The sequence below is a fragment of the Vanellus vanellus genome, assembly GCF_965231255.1.
Source record: "Vanellus vanellus genome assembly, chromosome: 2".
Classification (NCBI taxonomy): domain Eukaryota; kingdom Metazoa; phylum Chordata; class Aves; order Charadriiformes; family Charadriidae; genus Vanellus; species Vanellus vanellus.
Genome location: NC_138906.1, coordinates 161,025,701 through 161,047,913, shown reverse-complemented (window position 1 = coordinate 161,047,913; position 22,213 = coordinate 161,025,701). Strand labels below are relative to the sequence as shown.

Here is a 22,213-nt window from a genome sequence, read left to right as displayed (position 1 = left end):
GCTTCTCAGAGCTTTGTTTGAATTAGCAGAGCTGGCACTTAAAAGCTTTTGACTCATCAGACGAACAAACACAGACATTTCAAACGCAGAACTGCTTGGTATTGTTTCATCATCCCAAGGAAGAGTCTCTTCAGAACTGCTAAGTTCAAATTAGCTATTTTCAGAATGTGTTAATTCTCTCGTGAATTAAATATGAGAAAGATTTTAAACATGATGATAATAGTTTGTTAATCAAACAGTATTATCTTCAGGATAATGGTTTGCTGCGTACATGCAAGATTAGCTACTCTGAGAGGATATGAGAAAAAATGTTTGGAGTTTTTTTGGCTAATTTTCATATGCTCCCTTGTTTTCTGACATCTACAGAGGTATTTGGCATATTCCGATATCACAAAAAATAGGGGGAACACGTAAAGGAGCAAGGACTTTCCTTCTTTTTTTCTAACCACCTCTAATTAAAGCTTTGAAACCTGGAAAGCAGCTCATTGTGTGAAAGGGAGAGCACATTTAATCCCTCCCAAGCAACCAGGCAAAGCAGCACAGGACACAGCCTGGTGACAATAATTAACTATAGAAATACAAGACCAGAGATGACTGGGCAAGCCACATTTCTGCAGAAAAGGAGCTCAGTTGATATCTGGTCTGAAATTGAACATAAGTAAATTTTATCTTGTTTCAACAGAAAGGGTTTAGGCATCTGATGTGTCAGTGTCCTTTGGCCACAGGTCGTCCTGCCAGAGAAGAGGACTGTGTAGATGACCTTACCAAGTCCCATCAAAGCCACAATTACATAGGACTCAAAAATCAAGAGTTAGATACTAAACTCGTGACACTCACATATATGCAGAAAATACCAATTGTGTGATTTCTCATTCTTTGCCATTTACACCACCAATCTTTTCTCTGCATCCCAAAGACCTAATATTTCTCACATCATTCTGGGACAAGGTTTGGACAAAATTGTACAACACCGCAACCTTTAACGCCACCAAAACAATATTTCTTTCTCCTAGGGCAACCCAAACTGCTGGAAGTCAGAGTCCACAATGCAGTTGTTCTGCTGGCACGTGTCAGCGAAAATAAGCCTGGGATTTCTGTGTCTCTTTCTGGTTTGCAACACAGGTAAGGACAATGGTTTGGTGCTGCCCAGGGAATAGCCCAAGTGCCTCTTTCCCAGCTGCTCCCATAGCCCCATTCCCACATCTGTGTCAGGCTTGTTTCTTTCACCCCATGTAGGCAAAGCTGATGGGCTTGGTGGCATGCACAAGGACAGAGCAGATGATGGTAAAGGTCTACTCTTGGCTCCCACACCATGAATTTGGAGTTGGAAGGGTTTATATGGAAAGATAGAGAAGGGTTAGAAGAGCTCTTACCACCTAGATTGTTGGTCCAAATTTAACTCATACTAAGTGAGAGTTGTTAATACAGCTGACTAGCACCATGTGAGGAGACACAATTTACAGACCTGGTACCATTGATTCTTTATAGGATATTTCTCCTTATGTAGAAAGAGAGAAGGAGAAAGGAAAATGTATTCGGGGTTACTTTCTGTACAAGGCATAGATTTTTGTATGAATGACATGCACTCTGGTTTCACCAATTTAGGTACAAACAACCAGATCACGCAATCACATCTCCTCTTCCTTCTGCTGCTCCCAGTCCTACAGATTTCTTCTTGATGAAGAGGAAGCTGAACCCAGGCTTTCTACTCCCTAGTGAGACCTCTGCCCATTAGGTTATAACACAGAGTGGGACATCACCACCACTGACCTGAGCCCTCCTCAACACCAGCTCCCATAGAGGACTTCCCTCTGGGAAGCTTGGATGGACTGAGAAGATGAAGATTCAGAGAGGCAAGGGAGTTTAGCATTTGCTAGCACTGGCTTATTTGGCCAACGAAGGGCAATGAAGTTGGTGAGGTGTTTAGAGAACAAGTCCTATGAGGAGGAACTGAGGGAACTGAGGTTGTTTAGCCTGGAGAAAAGGAGGCCGAGGGGAGATCTTATCGCTCTCTACAACAACCTGAAAGGAGGTTGTAGCGAGGTGGACGTTGATCTCTTTTCCCAAGTAACAAGCGATAGGACAAGAGGAAACAGCCTCAAGTTGCACCAGGGGAGGTTTAGATTGGATACTAGGAAAAATTTCTCCACCAAAAGGGTCAAGGGAAGTGGTTGAGCCACCATCCCTGGAAGCATTTAAAAGATGTGTAGATGTGGTGTTAGGGACATGATTTAGTGGTGGACTTGGCAGTGTTAGGTTTATGGTTGGTTTCAATGGGCTTAGAGGTCTTTTCCAACCTAAATGATTCTATGATTTGGAGAGCCTTATGGATTACTCTGTGGAGTCACTCAGCTCTTCACTGATGGGATAGGGAGCCTAAGCACCAAACTCCCACACTTCAACTTGTCCTGCAATGTCTGTTGCTGCTCTGCACCTTGCCCTAGCTGGTCACTGAGGGAATCCAATCATTGGAGTGAGTCCAATCTCCTGAGCCCTGCTCCAGTTCATTCCTCCCACAAAACAGCTCTTGAGAACAGTACTCAATTGAATGACTGCTCTGAATAACACACATGCACACAGCCCATGAAGATTTGTGTAGATTTGGCCTTGTCGTACTATGTACCTTGCAGACAATGTTGTGTGCAAACTTAGTGCAGACCTCTACAACAGTTTGAAACTATCTTTTTTCTTTTGATTCTTGAATTAAGGGGACAAGGTCTGACATTTAACCTGTTTTCTTTCTTTAGCTGGCACCTAAAGGACATGGCAAGTCCTTTAGGACATCCTTATTCTAAGGCCCCTGTTCAGCTGCAGTTGTGGATGCTCGGTGGCCTGCTTTGCATTGCTAAAATGTCCATCGGTTTCAGAGCTATAATAAATAAGAGCAGCAAAGTAACCTGGGCAGAGAGCTCAACAGGGGAAACTGTTTCTCAGTCTCTTTCTTCACTTTCTTCATTTCGCAGCTTCATGCATAAGAAGAGAAAATAAGAAAGAGAAGCAAGTGGCAGTGCTGGCTACCGCAGGTAACAAGCAGCACATCGGGAAATCCTGTGTGGGGGTGTTAATGGGAGTGGAGGTATTGTGCTGGACACAGAGGTGGTGGTGGGTGCACCCTTCTCCTGCAGAGTCCGTGAGCCCCAACCCACCGCTGCTGCGAGGGTTCCTCACCCAACACAGGGCTTACCCACGTTCCTGGTGAGTTTAACCTCCCTCCTTCCAGGAACCTAAAATGTTGTTTTCTCTTTTTCCTTTCTCTCCTTCATAGCTTTCCATTCCCTTTGGTTTTCTTTTTTCTCTTCTACACTGTGGACAAACCCTGCTTCCAGCCTTGGGGTGCAGCTTGGTTTCGAATTGGTTAAAAATAATACTGATGTCATTGGAAAATTGTGTCTCTCCCCAAATTCGATTTTGTTCTCATCTCGGCTTTCTGTTCTTCTTTTTCCATCCTGCTCTGTTTTTTCTCTCTCTGTCATGCACACACACACACACACAGATCCCACACTGCTCTGCTTCTGCATGAATTTGTGGGAGGGAAGCAAAAGAACATCTTCGGAAATTTTGACTTGGGAAAAACAAACAGGCAACACCAACAGAAAGAAAACATGTTAAAATAGAAAGTGTGACTCAACTACAGTCAGTTTGTTCTGCCGTAGCACTACAGCCATCAAGGTAGCTAAAAAAAAAAAAATAAAATCTGCATTTTCATGACAGTTCTATGTAGAATTGGGGAAGGGGGCACATTTCCCAGATACTTTCTCCTCTGTTTGTGATCTGCAAAGAGACGTCTGCTGCAATTCTGGCAGTAAATACTCCTTGCCCAGCAGGAGGGGGCACCAAAACGTCAGGACTGGCTTCTGCTCCCTGGCGGCCTGCTCAAGAGCATGCTCAAGGGAAGATGTGACTTAAAACCCGACCTAAATTTTGACCTACCATTGAACTGACCACTTTATCTTATTATTTTCCAGACTCCTCTCTGCACTCCTGGAATATTTTTTTTTTTCTCACCACAGGTTTTTTGGCACAACCCTATACATAATCTTCTCATTTTTGTTTTTCCCATTCTGGAAGATTTTTGCCCCGTATAAGCAGGGGATTAACGGCCATTTCTTTGTGCCGCCAGCTGCTCAGAGACCCCTTCTTTTTCAGAGCTGCCTGCGAAGTCCGTGGACCTGGCTGCTATTAACCTGACAGAGCTGGTGAACGGTATGCTGAGCACAGCGCTCAGAGGTAATGTGACAAGGCCGGGCAGGTCATGCAGGCTGGAAGCCCGGCGGTGAATGAGATAAAGGGCTGAGGGTGTTAGCAGGAGAAGCCATAAATGCATTCTGTCTGCCTCCAGAATTGATTCTAGGAGCGCGATACCCTGGTGCGTTTGTAATGCAGATAGCTGCCTGCCCCAAAGAATCTAGAAATCGGTATGTGTTTATATATAGACTCGATGTAATTACTTATGGGATGCCTTTAGAAAGCACTTTGTAATTCAGTTTAGGTTTTAGGTTTGAATTTAAAAAATTAAAAAAAAAAAAAAAAAGAAAAAAGGAGAAGTAATACAAATGATCCTTCCCTCAGTGGAAATGAGAAAGAATCGAGTCTCAGGCAGCTGCATAGTATCAGCACCTCAGGAGTATTTTAGAAATTAAATGAGCAGAGTCAAAACATGCTGTTCTCATAATTTGTTCTGACCGCTAATAGCACTGGCATGTGTTTCTGCAGGTACCAAAAAACTCTTCTCTTTGCTGAGCATCACGTCGTACAGCTCATTTGCCTTCCACAAAGTGTCAGTCACCATTTATAACAGTGAGTGCCTCAGCGCTTCGCTCCGTGCAGGAGCATTTTCTCTCACGCAGTCTGTGCATCCAGATACCGATTTTTCTTTGTCTCTCCCTACAGTTTCTAACGTGAAAAATGTTGACCCTGGCAAGTTCCCTATGCATTACTGCTACTGTTTGAACAATGTGACAAATGACTTGACAGGTGGGCACACAAGAGAGGTTGGCAATTGCATTTGCTTAAGCTGAGTTATTTCCTTTGGAGCCGAAAGCTGTAGCCTGAATTCTGCAGACTTCATCCTTACGAGCAGCATCGCCAAACTGAGGTCAACAGCCATTACTCACAAAGAGTGGCTGCTCTGAACCTGGGGGAAGACTCGATGAACTCAGTCTCACTTGGCTGCACCCAGCCAGCCAGTCTGGGATGGAGCCATCAGCCAAGCGACCAGCATGGTTTACCCAGTGGAAAGACCCCCACTTTCCTCCTTGGAACACAAACAGCAGTGCAGGAGAGACCACCCAGCAATGTGTGACACATTACCTTATCTACTTTTGTTCTCCTGAGATAACCCACAGGGGATGAACAAGGGCTTCTCTGCACCAATAGACTCCAATAACTTCAATGAGCCCAACAGGAGTGAAAAGCAAGGGTTAACCTATTCATAGAACTGTTTAATGGAGTGTAAAATGTTGTTGGGCAAATCCTTCACCTATAATCCTCATTCACACCTCTGATCTCACAGTATTTAACATCCCCAGATGGGTCTGAGCCCTTCAATTCTATAGCTGTTTAATGTGAGGTATCAAGAGTAGCTCAGCTGCTAGGGACCAGAACACATACCCTCTAAGCTGCATGTGATGACCACACGCATGAGCCACAATGGCTTTCTGGACCGAAACATCTCACAAACCTTATTGCATAAAGACCCAGTCTGCCTTGGAGGATAATGTAGAAACTTTAATCTTTCTGCCCCAAATCCAGAATATCTTGGTGATTAGAGCATCCTCCCAAGCAGTAAAATTTAAGGGCCCAACACAGGGCTCATGTCTATCACTCCCTAAGTGAGAACATTGATCTGTTACTGCTAGAACCTGTTTTAAAAAGTCGTACTACCACCACCACCACTAGCCATTTTTTGAGCTGACAATGTTACCATTGGTATGTCTGAAGTAGACCTCAAAGGAGATCATCAGATGCCTCCTGGGAGGTCCTACATGGTAGATAGGCAGTTAGTACAGGCAAAACCTTCAAGATTTAGTTCTCCTACATTTAAGCAGACTAAGTAGAATGTTACTTTTAATTGTTCTCTTGAATAGATAAATTCCATTTAACTTTACTTTTAGGCACATTGGTGTTATTTTGGATATAATCTTTGAAATATACTTCTGCAGAGTTTTCCAGTGGCTTCCTAAGTCCACTTCCATTCTCAGAAACATTTTGACCTTCAAAGTATTTTAAAAATTGTGACACAGAAGCATATATCCAAAATATGATCACCTATAAAAGTGTTTTTTTGATTTAGCATAGATGATACAATATGTGTTTTCGATAATAAACTGTCTCTATTTTGTTGCCTAGATTTTACAGCTTTACTTGTTGATATTATTGGAAACTCCACCAGTTATCTCACAGAAATTTTCAAATCCACTTCTATTCTCTCAGGTTTGCATTTCCTTTTAACATTTACCATTGTCTTATTTGTCTGATTTACTCCTGGCATGGAAACAAGCATAGATGCATATAAAAGCCTATTGCCCTTACTCAGCAGCATTTTTCTTGCAAAGTATGGACTGTTGTTGTAAACAAAGTCTCCTTAGAGGAACAAGACACATATATAATGTGTATATATATAATAAGTACACACATATGTTCCTATGAGCAGCTATGTTTTGTTTGAAAGTTTGGTGAATTATTATTAGATACTGGTGTTTGGGGGAATTATGATTCCCAAAGAATATTATGTTCTATACCATCTGAAGATTATTTTTTTTTCCTCTATGTGAAAATGCTTATAATTTAGAAATTTAATTAGATAGAAACACTTCCCCTGGAAATATTAACATTTGGAATTTGTTCTGGTTCGAGGTTGTTTTCAAAAAACAGATCAAAAAGAAAATGTTTGGCCAGTTGTAGTAGCCACATACCAGTTTGCGTTCATGTTTTCAACTGTTTAAGATAATATCATGTAATGAAAACTGGTAACAATGATCTGGTTTACTTATTTTTGCTTTTCAGTGCGTCAGAGCAATGATTCAGATTGTATCTACATCTGTGTGATGACAGGGCAGACAGGTAAATGTTCAAACCAGTCTGCCCCAAAATATAACCCTATTTATTCTCAGTGGTGACTTATACTAGAAACAATCTTTCTTGATATTTGTAAGCATTTCTATTTTCAGGGAGAAATCTGTCTGACTTTTGGGAAATGCTGCAGAAGTCTCCTGTTATTAATTATACATTTTCCAGTAACACATCTTCTGACCTGGGTAAGTACACCCTGGGGAATAAAAGGAAACAACAACAACAATGCAAACCACATGCAGGTAACACTTGCAATGAATACTCCACCTTCATAAAGTAAAAATTTTTTTTTAAATATATTTTATATTTTTATTATTATTTGTGTCCATTTATACATTATTATATATTATTATTAAATAGACTAGTGATTTGTATTGTTGTAAGCATAAAATAATATTTATATGACAACTATAAGTAAAATTTACAAGCTTTTAAATCATTAGCTACAAGGTTTCCTAGAAGAGGAATGAACAAAACCTCCTGGGATGAGAGCTTTTACAGAATTTGGCACTGAACTGGGGAGGCTTCCTGATGCTCCTAATCTAAACGGGTACCTCCCTTAGCTCTCAGCACAAACTGTCTCCTACCTTTATGTGAGTTACTTTCAGAAAGGAATCGAATACACTCAGCCAGTGTGCCACATGGCTCCTCCACCCAAAACATGACTGTTTGTCATTTTCAATGCTTGATTAAAAAAGGCAGAGAGTGAAATCAGTGGCAAGTTCACCTGTGCTGAAAGCTGTAGCATACTTCAGTTCCTTTAAAAAAAAAAATAGTCAAAAACACTTTGCCAAAAGTGACTTTCATTTAAAAAGACAAGAGCTGTTTCTTTTATACCAGAACCTGATTTATTTCCTTTTTATCACACAATACACGATGGACGGTGAGCATACTAATCCTGTCTTCTCATACCTCAAAAATCTAGATTCAATTTTTTCAAGTTTCATGAAATTACAGGAAGACCCAAACAAAACAGTGGATCCACCAGCAGAACACGTGTGGACATTTAAAAGTGAGCAAGTATTGTCAGACCTAAATCGACATTCTTCTTGGTTAATGTCTGGATAAGTTATCACATATGTTTTCTGCACAGCACTGTGATGTTGTACAATTACAAAGTAACATAGAATTTTGCCCTAAACAGCAGAAGTTCAGGTCAATAATGCACTGACTAGCTGGGGAATAGAAGATCTATCATAAAAAGACCTTCCCCCCCCCAATTTTAGAAAAAGAAATTTTCTAAGGAGGCAGAAAATTAAAAAATAATAAAAAAAAAGATTGTTGCTTTTAAACCAAGAAAAAGATATCTTAAACTGTTTCCTCTCCTTTCTTATTATATTTTTTTCATTTTTTTCTCTTTCTTTGACATTATATGACATTCAGTTGTGAGTACCTGAACATTTCATGAGCTGCAGTGCATTTAGCTTTGACACAAGGCTACAAGATGGAAAAGTGATGGTCTGCCTCATTTTGAATGCAGAAAAGCAAATCTTCACACTTGCTTCCACAGAGTAGGAGCAAAGAGAAATTCAGAATTTTACCTCATACCTTCTCATCACTGCAGCTGCATCTGCCTACAAAAAATTTCTACATTTTCCCTAGTCAGTCTGCTGTCTTTTTATAAGCTCTTTTATTTTGCTCAGGTACATACCAAGCTTTGTTATCTCTTCCAGCCCTGAGTATCACTCCTGCCACAAAATGTCATCAGTTCTCAAATTCTGGTATCTGCCCTCCACTACTCGCCTGCTCCCCTTCACATAGACAAAAGCTTTCATCTCTTTCCTCTGTAGTGAAGCAGTTTAGGAAATAAAAAATAATTTATCTGAAGAAAAAAAAAAAACACAACACTTTGCAGGAACACTTCAGTTTCTTTTTTTGTTTATGTAAACTTGCACATTAAAAAGTTATCAGTTAAAATTTCAAATATTATTGGCACTCCCTGTGTGTCCAGATTTAAATTGAAATGGAGAGGTGGCTGCTCACCTACTATGGGAAGCACTCAAGGAGTAGATGGGATTTTCTGGGAGTATTTTAAATATTATTGTCCCCCAGTGTGTTACTCTCGCTGCTGCCGTGGGGCACCAGCATCCACAGCTCATTGCTGGTGCCCTCCCTCTGTCTCTCCTGCTTCTCCAGCTACCAGGATCCCTCTTGCCCTGAAAGGGGAGGAAATCCCCACCACGAGGTTCCCACCATGGCCAAAGACGGTTGGACTGAAAGGATCGGGGTTTCCGTCACTGCACGTGGACGCTTCCAGACCACGAGGCACGGCCGGACCCCCTCCGTCTGCTGGGGGGAGCTGGGCCCTGTCACCAGCCCCGCAGCCCAGCCCCAGTGAGTACGGCACAGAGGATTGACACCCGCTTTACCCTGCTTGCCAAAAGCTGAAACCCCATGTCTGAGGTTGAGCTTGGGAGGCCCTTCAGGGAGACCCAGTCTGGGTCACTAGTGAGTAGATTTTATTATTGTAGAAGTGCTGAAGTCATTTATAGGGTCTACCTATAGTTTCATACTCTTTGGGGGAAAATTAAGCCTTGCTCCTCACGGTCACCTTTGCCAACTATGTCTTCATGCACATTTTGCCCCAAATATAGTGAGCAGACTCGTGAAAAAGCAACATAGAGCCGGTTCTCTTGGTCTCCACTAAATACACCTTCTTTATGTCCTACCTTTCCCTAGCCCGTGGACTTTTCAAGATCTAGCAAAGTACAGCTTTTGTTCTTCCTTTTTCATCTTGACATTTTTATATGCCACTGGAAGTACTGGGTGAGGGACTTTGGCTGTTGAGCTGTCTCACTTATAGCAGTTCTCAGTAGACAGATATCCTGAATGACATGAAGCATGTGTCTTTCTGTTCCCATAGCTGACGTGTACGCATTTTGGATGCAGACGGTGTCTCCTCAAGAAATCAGCAAGCTGATGCAAACAGAGCCAGGTGAGATTAATCTGGGATAATAACAAAATGTGTCACTTGGCACATTTATGAAATGAAAAGCAATATATATAGAAATAGGTGACTGTGAATGTATTTATACATCGATGTCTATGTATGTGTCTATTAGTAGTCCATGACTTCAGCTTTGTTTTTTCCTGTTATTCTTTCAATCAACCTTCCTTTATTTTTTTTCCTATTAAGATGTCAAGGCAATTTACATTCTTTTCCCACCTTCAGATTTGCCTTCCTCAGTGCTGCCTACACCACCCCACAGGCCTGGTGTGACACTGAAGCTTTACTCAGCTACCAGTAAGTAGCTGCACCTCATGCAGCAAAAGTATAGTATGTTTGAAAGTATATCAATTTGCAAATTTTCCCATGCAGAAAAAACACACATGTTTAATTTATGTGATCTCTTAGGTATATAAACACCCAAAATGTATAAGGGACTGCTTCCATGGGGATTTTTTGTGAATCATACACAATCACACATTCAAAATATAAATTGCATTGTGGTGGAAAAATTAACATATGTACTCTGTGTGTTAATTTTAACATGGATTAGCTATTGGAGAAACTTAAAATTCATTTACTCTAAAAGAAAGTGTCATGCTTTAAATCTCCCTGTCGGTACAAATAAAATTATTAAGTAAATCCATGCCACATGAAATCTCCAGAATTGCCCTGAATTTACAATACTGAAAACTACTTTTTCAGCTAAAGAAGAACCATTATCAACTGTATTTTTAGGAAAGCTCCGTTCTTCCTTTTAAGCACCAAAGCAGTTAGAATTTAAGAGCTCAGCACGGTAAATATATGATGATGTGTCACTCCACTTACAAGTATTATATACTCATGTGTGCAATAAAATTATATTTATACATAAGTATTTAGTAAGAGGTTATATACTTTGAAAAACTGGACCTGATTCAATGCCAGGATGGGAGTCTGAACTCTGGGGCAGTCCAGCGCCTACTTTGGATGCTGAGCACGTGTGTGTCTGAATCCAGGCTGCCTACTCCTGGATTGGCAAAGTAGGAGCAGAGCTCAGGAGTACAAAGGGAATAAATCTCAGCTGCAAATCCCAGTCTTTGGGAGTGAAGACGACTAGTTCAGCTCTAGATACCAACATCATGGACACCTAAAATTGGCTAAAACACACCCCCATCCTGTCAACAGCTTTAGTCCCTTGGGAGTCCTTCCACTCCCAGACTGGTGTCCTTGCTCCCAGTGGTCACACTGGAAACCAAGCCAATCGGCCAGCTGAGCGGCAGCAAGGTACAGCTGAAGTTGCATGTATGTCACAGTTCCTGATTATGTGCTACTCATTAACCTGGTAGTTAAGGAAGTAAATTTGAGGGATATGTTGGTGTATAAGTTCCAGCATTGATACTAATAAGGAAAGCACATCAGTATTGTTATGATTTCATAGTGCTGTTCTATTTGGAGGGAAAATCCAGATTGCCTGTTCTGGGATCCAGACAAAATCTATGTGCCTGTAGTCCAGACTGTGATTGTGATTATTCGCTATTTTGTGCAGCATAATCTTTTCAGGGAGAGAAGAGAAATTTGGCAGCTACCACAGAGGTCGGTGTGAAAACTCCTATAGTGCATGAAGCTGGGGCAATGCCTGTGCTCAGCTCGAGACTAGAAAGGAAAAAAATGGTCCCCACTTTTCCAGAATAAGCAGGTAGTTCAATTCCAAGGTTTCGTGGCATTAGGACTATGTCCTGCCAGTTTGACTGCTTAGAGCTGTGATGGAGCTATGAGCTCATGGAACGTTCTGGGAAGCGGCTCTCCCTCGTCCCTCAGTTGAAGTTGACCCTGCTGCTACCACAAAGATTGGGAACACGAACCTTGCTGGGTGGTGAGGAGGAAATTTTGGAAATCTGTCCATCAGCTGCTTGTGTTTCTGTGTGGCAACTGTCTAAGAGAAGCATAGACACTGGGTAGTGTAAAGATAATAGATCTGACTACATTACAGGGGTCTTCCGTATCGTTTGGACTTGATATTATAGATAAAACTAGAGAAGTCCAAAGAACTAAAACGCCAGCCGAATAATACTTTTCAAAGGTCTGTTCTGACATCTGGGAAATAAAACAACAAAAGAAATATTGATAATATAAGCAAGTAAAGACCTGCATATTCTGAAGGATGGTAGGAAAGGAGAGCAAAGAGAAATGTTGATTTGTTGGTTGTGATGGATTAGCAGGAAACTGCACCATTCTGGCGTTACCAAAGGAAGTTGTGGGTCTTTGATATGGATTCCTAATAAATCTAACTAAAGAGAAAACTTCTGCTGACAGCCTGTCAAAACATAAGAGGCAAAGTGAGAAACTGAGCATCACCAGCAGGTTTTCACATGAAGGGAAACTGCAGCCTTGTGGTCCTTCTCTGCTAGTAGAGCTGACCCAGAGCATCGGGGATGCAGCCAGCTCCATGGCTCCATACAGGCAACCCTCACGTCTTCATTTTGGGATTACCTGGAAGCTTGAAATCCAAATTCTGGCTTGGATTCCCTAATCTCAGCATTTCTAATGATATTTTGAATACTGACTTCTCAGCTCATTGCTGAATTCCAACGTGACTTTACTTGTCTGTAAAGGGTTTGGTTTTGTGGTTTTTTTTTTGTTTTTTTATTTTTTTTGTAGTTGTTGTTTTGTTTTGGGTTATTTTGCTTGGTTGGTTTTGTTGTTTTTTTTTTTTTTTTGCGGGGGTGAGTAAACATATTTGAGTCAGAGAGAAAGGTTCTTTCACAAATCTTCAAATTTTCTGTCACTGGGAATAATCACAAAGTAGGTGAATATTGAACAGCAGATGAACTGTAGTATCTTACCGTTTTGGTGTCATTTGCATTTCTCCTTGGTTATGCCATTGTTGCCTACTGCAGCAATCCAAGACCAGATTCCTGTGCTTTTGCTGATTCTGATCAGGTTTTTTGTAGTTCCCAGTCCTGTTCTGGTTGGCTGAGTTTATCAGCATATGTTGGGTTGCTGGTCTTCTTTTTTAATTTTTTTTTTTATTTTATTTTTTTACTCATCGTTTTAGAAAAGAAAACATTTGAGAGCATACGACTCAGTGGGGCATCTGTTTTCAGAAGTAAATAATGTTATATCAGAGTTAAAAATACTGACTATGAAAAACAAAGCTTGACAGCAGCACCAAGTGATGATATAAGCACAAGTCCCAAAGAAAGGCAGTAGCAGGGAAGAGGGGGATGAAGCTATTGCCTGGGAGGGTTGAGAACACTGCAGTAGGGAAACTATCTACTGACACACCTCCTTTCCAAGGAGAAGACTCACTGGTGCTGAGCCAAGGAGTAGTTCTTGACATAAGAGGATTTTCAAACCATGGAGATAGGAAGCCAAACATCCTTTTTTGATCTTTCTCTCATTTTACTTCTGTTTAAAGAGCTCAGAATCATAGAATCATAGAATGGTTTAGGTCAGAAGGGACCTTAAAGATCATCTAGTTCTCTGCCATGGGGAGAGACACCTCCCACTAGACCAGGTTGCTCAAAGCCCCATCCAGCCTGGCCTTCAACACTTCCAGGGATGGGGCCTCCACAACTTCCATGGGCAACCTGTTCCAGTGCCTCACCACCCTGAGAATGAAAAATCTCTTCCTAATATCTGTTCTAAATCACCCCTCTTCCAGTTTGAAGCCATTCCCCCTCATCCTATCACTACATGCCCTTGTAAAAAGTCCCTCTGCAGCCTTCTTGTAGGCGCCCTTCAGATACTGGAAGGCTGCTATAAAGTCCCCCCAGAGCCATCTCTTCTCCAGGCTGAACAACCCCAACTCTCTCAGCTTGTCTTCATAGGAGAGGTGCTCCAGCCCTCTGATGATTTTTGTGGCCCTTCTCTGGACTCACTCCAACAGGTCTATGTCCTTCTTGTGCTGAGGGCTCCAGAGCTGGACACAGTACACCAGAGTCCTCATCTTACCCCCCATGATGTACATTAGTTGCATGAAGAAAATGAGCCAATGTCATATCACATAAATATAATTTGACTTCTTGGCACTCTTGATGGTGTGAAGAGAAGAATTTAAGATGAACTATGTCTTCTTATTCTGATCGGGAGCAGAGAAATATGCTATGGTAATTCTCATCCATCAAAAATTCTGCACAAAACCGAAGTTCTCAGCATGTCTTGTTTGCTTGGTGTGAGTTTAACTTGAGGATATAGTGGGCAACAGTATAGATACTGGTGAACCTAGGAGTGGGAACCAGCCCATTTTGAAAAGCCTGGGAAGCATGGATTTTGATGAGATCAGGGAATGCAAAGTCAATAACTGCATCTCTGTCAGAAACCATGATGCCAGAGGCTATCCACCTGCATGTATCAGTCATGCCTTTGGGGAAATAAATCGAACAATGGGATCACAAAGCAATGGAGAGCATCCACAATGCTCTGAAGACTGAGATGTTATTCCAAAAAGTAATTTCTTAAATCACAAAGTGTACGCCAACTGATCAAATATGCAAGTGTGCATATTAGAGCATGCAGGGAGGGATATTGTGAGTCTGAATTATTCACAGTGGCCATAAGACTGCTTTTCACTGGCAGCAAAATTTAATCTTAGTGTCAGAGAGATGTGATATTGAGTTAATAATGGACAGGGCTGTCTACTGCAGGAAGAATTGGTCACTAATTTGCCTGCGACAGTAACGTGGTAATTTCAAATAGGCAAGAGCAAAGCTCTGCACAGGGAGCTGTGGTTCCTTTGTTTTCTGACCTCTTTTGACTGACTCGATTTCTTAGGAAAGAAAATTCTTAGAGAAGAAAGTTCTCAAATAAATTCCTACTTTAAAATATATTTTTAATTTCAGTGCAAAACTGCAGGCAGTTATGAATTGAATACAAAAAATACATTTCACAGTACAAATTTATTATGGAAGAGATATAAAACATTACTGTGAAGCACTGAAAATTTTAATTTCCACAATATGATGTGGGTATACTATCCAATTCAAATAAAAGTAAATGCAACATTAATTGAAAGAGAATTTCATCATTAAATACAGTATTATGCAAATATAGCATCTATTTAAAATTAAGTGATTGTCAAAAATGAAAAGCAAGGCAATCTGTTTAACTTTCAGCTTTTTTATTTGACTTCCCTTTCCCACATAGATGAATCCAAATTGAAATTGCAGTCATTCAATTTACATTTAGATAAAGATTAATTTCTGGTCACAAAACACACAGCTTGAGAAAAGCATTTAACACCTGTTCGGCAGGGCAGCACGCACCCACTTTGGTTGAGACTTGGAGGTTTGTTGGACGGTGGCCTTTAGCAAGTTTTAATTATTCGCAACAACTCTAACATCCCTTTTCACGGGGAACTTATACTAAAACCTCATAACCTCGTGCTCTCATTTTTGGTTATTAAGAGCGCTTGTTAAAGCAAGAAATCATTAATTTTTATTTACCATTGAGTGGAAAAAAAGCAAGGAGAGTCAAATCCTATTAAGTGGACAAAGCCTAATGACATTTATGCAAAGCTGCTAAGATAAAGAGGAATGGGTCTCCCTCTTGCCCATCACTGAACAGTTACATCTGATATTTGTGTAGCGCCTTTGACACACAACTGGTTTTCGGAGGGGCCCGTGAGTTTGGGAGCTGCAAGCGTACCCCCATTACTCCTCCGTGACTCCTGTTACCTTGGGCAAGCGCTGGTGGAAGAGAAATAGTTTCGCAGCGATCTCTTTCAGGTTGGCAGAGCCTTTATTTTCCTCCTGCCCATGAATGCCATTTTATATTAAAGTTCTTGTCAGCACTAGATGACTCAAGCTTATTTCAACAGAACTTCATTAGTCCAAATTTAACCTCCGTAACCTCTCCTATCGCATAACATAAGCTGGCCCAAAGCTATAAAGCAAGTGAGACATGTGAACCTGGAAATGCAATTACACTGTCTAAGGGGATTATTCTCTGCAGGTAAGGTGGTTTATCTACACATGGCCAAAGCCTGCTGCTAGTTACACAAATGGAAAGAACGGTTGACAATCACACTGCAGCCGCCTTCGCTCTGCACGTTCGGGCTCTTCCACCCCAATGGGTGCATGTGAGGGGGACACCCACATCATGCAAAATGTGCCCACTCACCCCCTGGTCCTTGGTTATCATTTCAGAGTCCCAGCGTGGCGTTTGCAGGGTTGTCCCTTATTTTTCAGAATGCTGGTGTAGGGGAGACATCCCTTTGGAAGGATTGCTGTATGCTGGGGACAATATGATGTGTGTCCGTGCAGCTCCCCAGGATCAGATGGGATGCCTTGCCGGTCAGGTGGCTTGACTGCAGGGACCCAAAGTGCGCCCTCAAGCACAGTGTCTCCTATTCAGAACATGGTTATTAAATATGCAAAACAGGTGATTGCACACTTATTTTAACAATGCCCTGGTAGCCTTTTAGGATATTGTAAATATTGCGTTTTTTTTTTTTTTTTTAGCAAGTCCTTTGATTCTGACCCATCGTAACAAAACTGTTAGCTAGCGTGCAAGGTGGTGTGTGACAGGTAATGGTTTGGAGAAGACAAGACTATGGCAAGTGCTAGGATTTTCTCTTAATATAATGCAGAAAGGCCCTGAAAAACTGAAAACAGCTTAAATTTTGCCTTACCTTTTCTCAGTTCTCCCCATTTTCACCCTGCCTTCTTTTCTCTTTTCTCAAACAGAAAGGTAGTCTGAAGAGAGATTGTATTTGACACTGAAAAAACACATAGCAGTTCAGGATTTTATTATAAGCTGCCATCACCTATTCTGTAGTATTGCTTTTTCTGCAGTCTGGCACAGCTGCATTTGTTGGCGGGATGAAATGTTTGGTGTGCAAATGTTTATCTCTTGCTGCTGACTGCAGAAGATTCAATGAATAGACTAAAATAGATATTTTCCTTTTAGCTTACTCAAGAGAGGGGAAAAGGGAGTCCGTCCCCAGGTACACCATTTCCCTGCATTCTTCTTAAGTTTAAATAATATAAAGGTGGTCACTTGAAAAAAACACTGGTTAGCCAACTGGCTCCTGGCAAACAAATAGTAAAATGGAGAAATTATTCCTACCTTCCTCTCAGTGCAGGCAAAAATTGACATTTTCTCCTCCAGTTACTTGTCAGTTTTCATGAAACCTGTAGGAATGTATTTATCCAGAGGATCTTTACCCATCCCTAAAAACTGTGCTGAAATTAGCTGATTATTCAAGTCACTAAAAGCAAGAAGGGGAAAACTGACAGATGGAGAGATGGACAGAGAGAAAGTCATAACCTCTGCATAAATCACGTTTATTTTGTTAATGAGGCTAGAAAAAGTGATGGAGATAGCAGTGAGAGTCTGTTTGTTTATTAGCTCAGTCATCTTTAATCTAGGATTCAGATTTAGAGGTTGGGTGTAGGGAAGCATGCAGAACTGGAAGAAAATTTTTTCATTAAAGTAGCATATGCATATAGCAAATATCAAATATAATAAGTGTACAGTGCTGTTCTTTGTCTTGCTGTGTTGTACTGTGGAAAACTGATGCTTCAGTGGCAACTAATCCACCACCTAAATAGGTAATTATAAGTGAATTACATCTTTAGACTTGTTCCTTACATTTGTGACAAATAAAAGCAATGTGGTTTTAAGTAACTAACCAGTAATGATAAATAATAATAAATAGAACAGAACATTTGTGCTTTCACTTAAGCAACTTCCAGACTATGTGTTGTTTTCTTTTCAATTATCTGCCTCACTCAGATTTGATTTTAAGATACCCGTGTGAGTTTATTAATCTGCATGTTTCTCATAGCCCAGATAAGGCATTGTAAGAAATTTAATGAGACAAGTATTTGAACTAGCCCAGAGTTGTATTTTTTTCCTAGGGTGTCCACAGGCGATCCTCAAGGAGTCCCGTGTGACCTCGCCTCCTGTCACTCTTATAGTGCAAAAGATCAATCCCTGTGTGATGGAGCTGTGTAGGTTTTTTCAGCTGTGCCTCTGTGTTGGTCAGAAAAGATATTCCAGAAAGGAAGCGATGAGGTAAAACCTGATGCTAGTTTCTCTCTCTCTGCTTAAAATACTCCATTGGGCTTTTTTCAAATGCCTTTTTTCAACCACCACTGTTTATTTTTGAGAATTTGTGGCTACTGACTGAGACCCAAGTGGGTCCCCAGTGCAATGATCAATATCTGGTCTGGCTTCCAGTATTCAAACTAAAAGAATAAAGCTCAGCTGATCTTTTTCAAATATCTGATGACACCATTGAAGTCTGAATCTGTCTTTTTATTTCCATATGCAATATTAGCAGTATTATATGCATACAGCTGTGTTTATGAAAGATAGCAAGCTACTACCCTCCTAACTTTAACTACATCTTTAGGTACTGTGTTGAATACTATTCCTGGTTCTTGAAAAATGCAAGTTATGTCTGTGAAAGAGTCAAAAGAGTTGCTTACTCCCACAGTAAGTATATTTTCTTTTTATATCTCTACATGCCGTATTTATGAAGGTATAAAGAAAAGTTTTAGATATCCACAGTGTTTGCTGTCTTTCATCACATAGCTATTTTATCGGATAACAATTTTTTAAGCTATTAAAAAAAAAGATTATTTAACCTTCATGTATGTTTTTCATATTTATCTTGTAAAACCTCTTCTGACAGAAGTTTTCTTGTGTTCTTCCAGCATTAAAACAAAAATGTCTTAAAAACATCTGTACATTGGTCTAAAGCACTGAGGAATTTTACTACAAATTGGAAGATTGATGGCAGTTTTAGTTGTCTCTTTCATTTCTCAGTGTAAAAATCAGGATGTAACAGGTTATTTGCAAATATTTGTAACAAGACAAGCTATTAACCAGATGTTAACCTAGAAATTTGTCTCCCTCCAAGACGTTGTAAAAATAATGTATAAAAACAGATGCATTTCATACAAATGATGTAACTCATGTAACTGTAATAAAAGCATTGAAAGACTTTTAAAAACTGTATTTTATACAGATTATTTATATGGTCGGCTAGTGAATGCAAATAGTTTATTCTAGTTTTATTTACAATTAAGATAAAGTAATCAAAATTAAAAAATACAAAATAATTTAAAAGCAAGTTGAAATACTGAAGACAAGAAGGATTTTTCCTGGTGCTAAACACATGCAGATTACTCATTATTCCAAATCAAAAGTCTCCCATTACATCAGCAACTCATCTAATCCAGAGTTTGACCAAAGAAATATGCACACCTCTTGTACTCTCACTCTGTGATATATTTGTGTGAGTTCACCAAGATTCATCTCCTTCCGTATATGCACCTCTGGTGAACTAAAAGCCAATTCTAAAAAAGGAAAGAATATTTTGCTACATTGCAGCGATATGTCCCTCAGGGGTCCGTACTGGGACCTGTACTGTTCAATATCTTCATCAATGACACAGACAGTGTCATCGAGTGCACCCTCAGCAAGTTTGCAGACAACGCCAAGCTGTGTGGCAAGGTAGACACACTGGAGGGGAGGGATGCCATCCAGAGAGACCTGAACAGGCTCAAGAAGTGGGCCCATGTGAATCTCATGAGGTACAACAGGGCCAAGTGCAGGGTCCTGCACCTGGGTCAGGCAATCCCCAGGATCAATACAGGCTGGGGGATGAAGGGATTGAGAGCAGCCCCGCTGAGAAAGACATGGGGGTAGTGGAGGATGAAAAGCTGGAAATGAGCCAGCAATGTGCACTCGCAGCACAGAAAGCCAACCGTATTCTGGGCTCCATCAAAGGAAATGTAACCAGCAGGTCAAGGGAGGTGATTCTGCCCCCTACTTTGCTCTGGTGAGACCCCACCTGGAGTACTGCGTCCAGCTCTGGAGCCCTCAGCACAGGAAAGACATGGACCTGTTGGAGCAGGTCCAGAAATTATCAGAGGGCTGGAGCACCTCTCCTGTGAGGACAGGCTGAGAGAGTTGGGGTTGATCAACTTGGATAAGGGAAGGCTCCAGGGAGACCTTATGGCAACCTTCCAGTGCTTAAAGGGGGCCTACAGAAAAGATGAGAACAAACTTTTTAGCAGGGCCTGTTGCGATAGGACAAGGGGTTATGGGTTTTAAGCTAAAAGAGGGTGAAATTAGACTAAATAGAAGGAATAAATTTTTTACAATGAGGGTGGTGAGATGCTGACACAGGTTGCCCAGAGAGGTGGTAGATGCCCCCTCCCTGGAAACATTCAAGGTCAGGTTGGACGAAGCTCTAAGCAACCTGATCTAGCTGAAGACGTCCTTGCTTATTGCAGGGGGAATGGACTAGATGGCCTTTAAAGGTTCCTTCCAATCCAAACTATTCTACGATTCTATGATTCTATGTAATGTTAGTATCAACCCAAAGTACATCATCAAGCCATTAATATTAAAAAAAAAATGATATTTGCATTACAGTTGGTGCACATTGATGTTTCACTGAAAAAATATGTGTTCAGAATAATATAAAGCCAAAGAGAAGGCTGGCACCATAAGGAATGATGCCCCTAGGGAGAGGTAGGATGCAGCAGACCTCTTCCAAAATACATTTTACTGTTGTGCCCAGTAGCATGACAGAAGCGATTTTGTCATATCGAAGAGCAGGATAGATCGGAGTATTGCCAATTACAGTTGACATTGAAAATTAGGCCAGTGGAAGAAATAGGAATGTCGATATAATAAATGTTTAGATTGGAAATATTAACATGGCCATGATACTGCAACGCTGTGGAGAGATCTCGCTCTGGGGCATGTCTCCTCACCAAAGGCAGGATCAGTTCTGCTGTGAAGAGATGAGTGAATTACACCTTTGTGCAACTATTGCTTTTAAATCTCACAAAAACATCTTAAAGCCTGAAGACACAATTTATAAAAAACTCATATTGTTTCTTACATTTTTATCATTAAGTTTTCTGAGAACTCAGGAGGAAGGATGTGAAAACAAGGACGTAAGGGGAGAAAACAACGATCAAATTCAGTTTGACTTTCTGGGTTTTTTTTAGGTTTGAATAAAAAAAAAGTAACAGAAGAAAAATATTTTTGGAAAAGGTTTCCATTTTAAAAGACTGTCTTATTGTTATTTTAATTAATTTAATCATCTCTGAATTGTAGCACTGATCTCCATGCTAAAGGGCACTTTTGTGTTTATAGGAAATCATGCTGTGTTTTTCCAGCAGGAATACAAGTCCTTGAACAGAGTGCTAACCTCTCTGTACTGTGATAGGATGTCCCTGAGCTGTGTCTGGAACTGGGGGTAGGTCATAGCCATCTCCACTCTAAAGTCTTGGAAAGGGTTGAGATCTCCTGCCCAGGCCTATTCATGGGGAGAGAATTAGAAGGTATCAAACAGTTACAGGTGTCTTGTGAAAGAAGCTGAAAAAAGATTAATGGTACCTGTCCTGATTTGCAATCTTCTTGTCAGATTTGTTTACGACTTACTGTTTGGCTTTCCCAGGAGAATAATGAAAATTAATGAGAAAAAATACAGAATAAGAGAAGGAACGAAAAAGCAAAGTTCCATGAAAAAAGTGAACACATTGGTTGCCCTCAAAAAACCAAAAGTTTTTCCGTATTCCAGGGGTTTTAGTCCTGCAAAGCCTCTGTGCATGTTTGGCAGAAGTACAGAAATGATTGTGGCATCTGGGCAAATCAATATCTCAGAGAACTCATTGTTTATTATTATTCCCAGTAAAGCGCACTCTGATTTGTCAGGCTGAAAATCATAGAATCATAGAATGGTTTAGGTTGGAAAAGACCTTGAACATCATCGAGTTCCAAACCCCCTGCCATAGAGAGGGACAACTCCCACTAGACCAGGTTGCCCAAGGCCACCTCCAGCCTGGCCTTGAAAACCTCCAGGGATGGGGCTTCAACAACCTCTCTGCGCAACCTCTTCCAGCGCCTTACCACCCTCAAAGTGAAAAACTTCTTCCTAATGTTTAATCTGAACCTGCCCTCTTCCACTTTAAAGCCATTCCCCCTTGTCCTATCACTACATGCCCTTGTAAAAAGTCCTTTCCCAGCTTTCCTGTAGGCCCCCTTTAGGTACTGGAAGGCCGCAATAAGATCTCCTCGGAGCCTTCTCTTCTTCAGGCTGAACAGCCCCAACTCTTTCAGCTTCTCCTCATAGGACAGGTGCTCCAGCCCTTGGATCATCCTCATGGCTCTCCTCTGGACATGCTCCAGCAGGTCCATGTCCTTCTTATGCTGGGCACCCCAGAGCTGGACGCAGTACTCCAG

The 22,213-nt window shown here is 40.9% G+C and overlaps 1 protein-coding gene across 1 annotated transcript; it reads left to right on the top strand.

Moving 5' to 3' along the window:
- Positions 1-1,046: 1,046 nt before the first annotated feature.
- Positions 1,047-18,707, top strand: HHLA1 (HHLA1 neighbor of OC90; the record flags this gene model as incomplete). Its single annotated transcript, XM_082499255.1, has 15 exons — positions 1,047-1,122; positions 2,964-3,023; positions 4,147-4,227; positions 4,714-4,797; positions 4,891-4,974; positions 6,349-6,432; positions 7,006-7,062; positions 7,170-7,256; positions 7,997-8,083; positions 9,208-9,405; positions 9,935-10,006; positions 10,244-10,315; positions 17,863-18,019; positions 18,360-18,442; positions 18,664-18,707. 15 exons carry the CDS (start codon positions 1,047-1,049, stop codon positions 18,705-18,707), a joined length of 1,326 nt encoding a protein of 441 aa, XP_082355381.1.
- Positions 18,708-22,213: the final 3,506 nt, after the last annotated feature.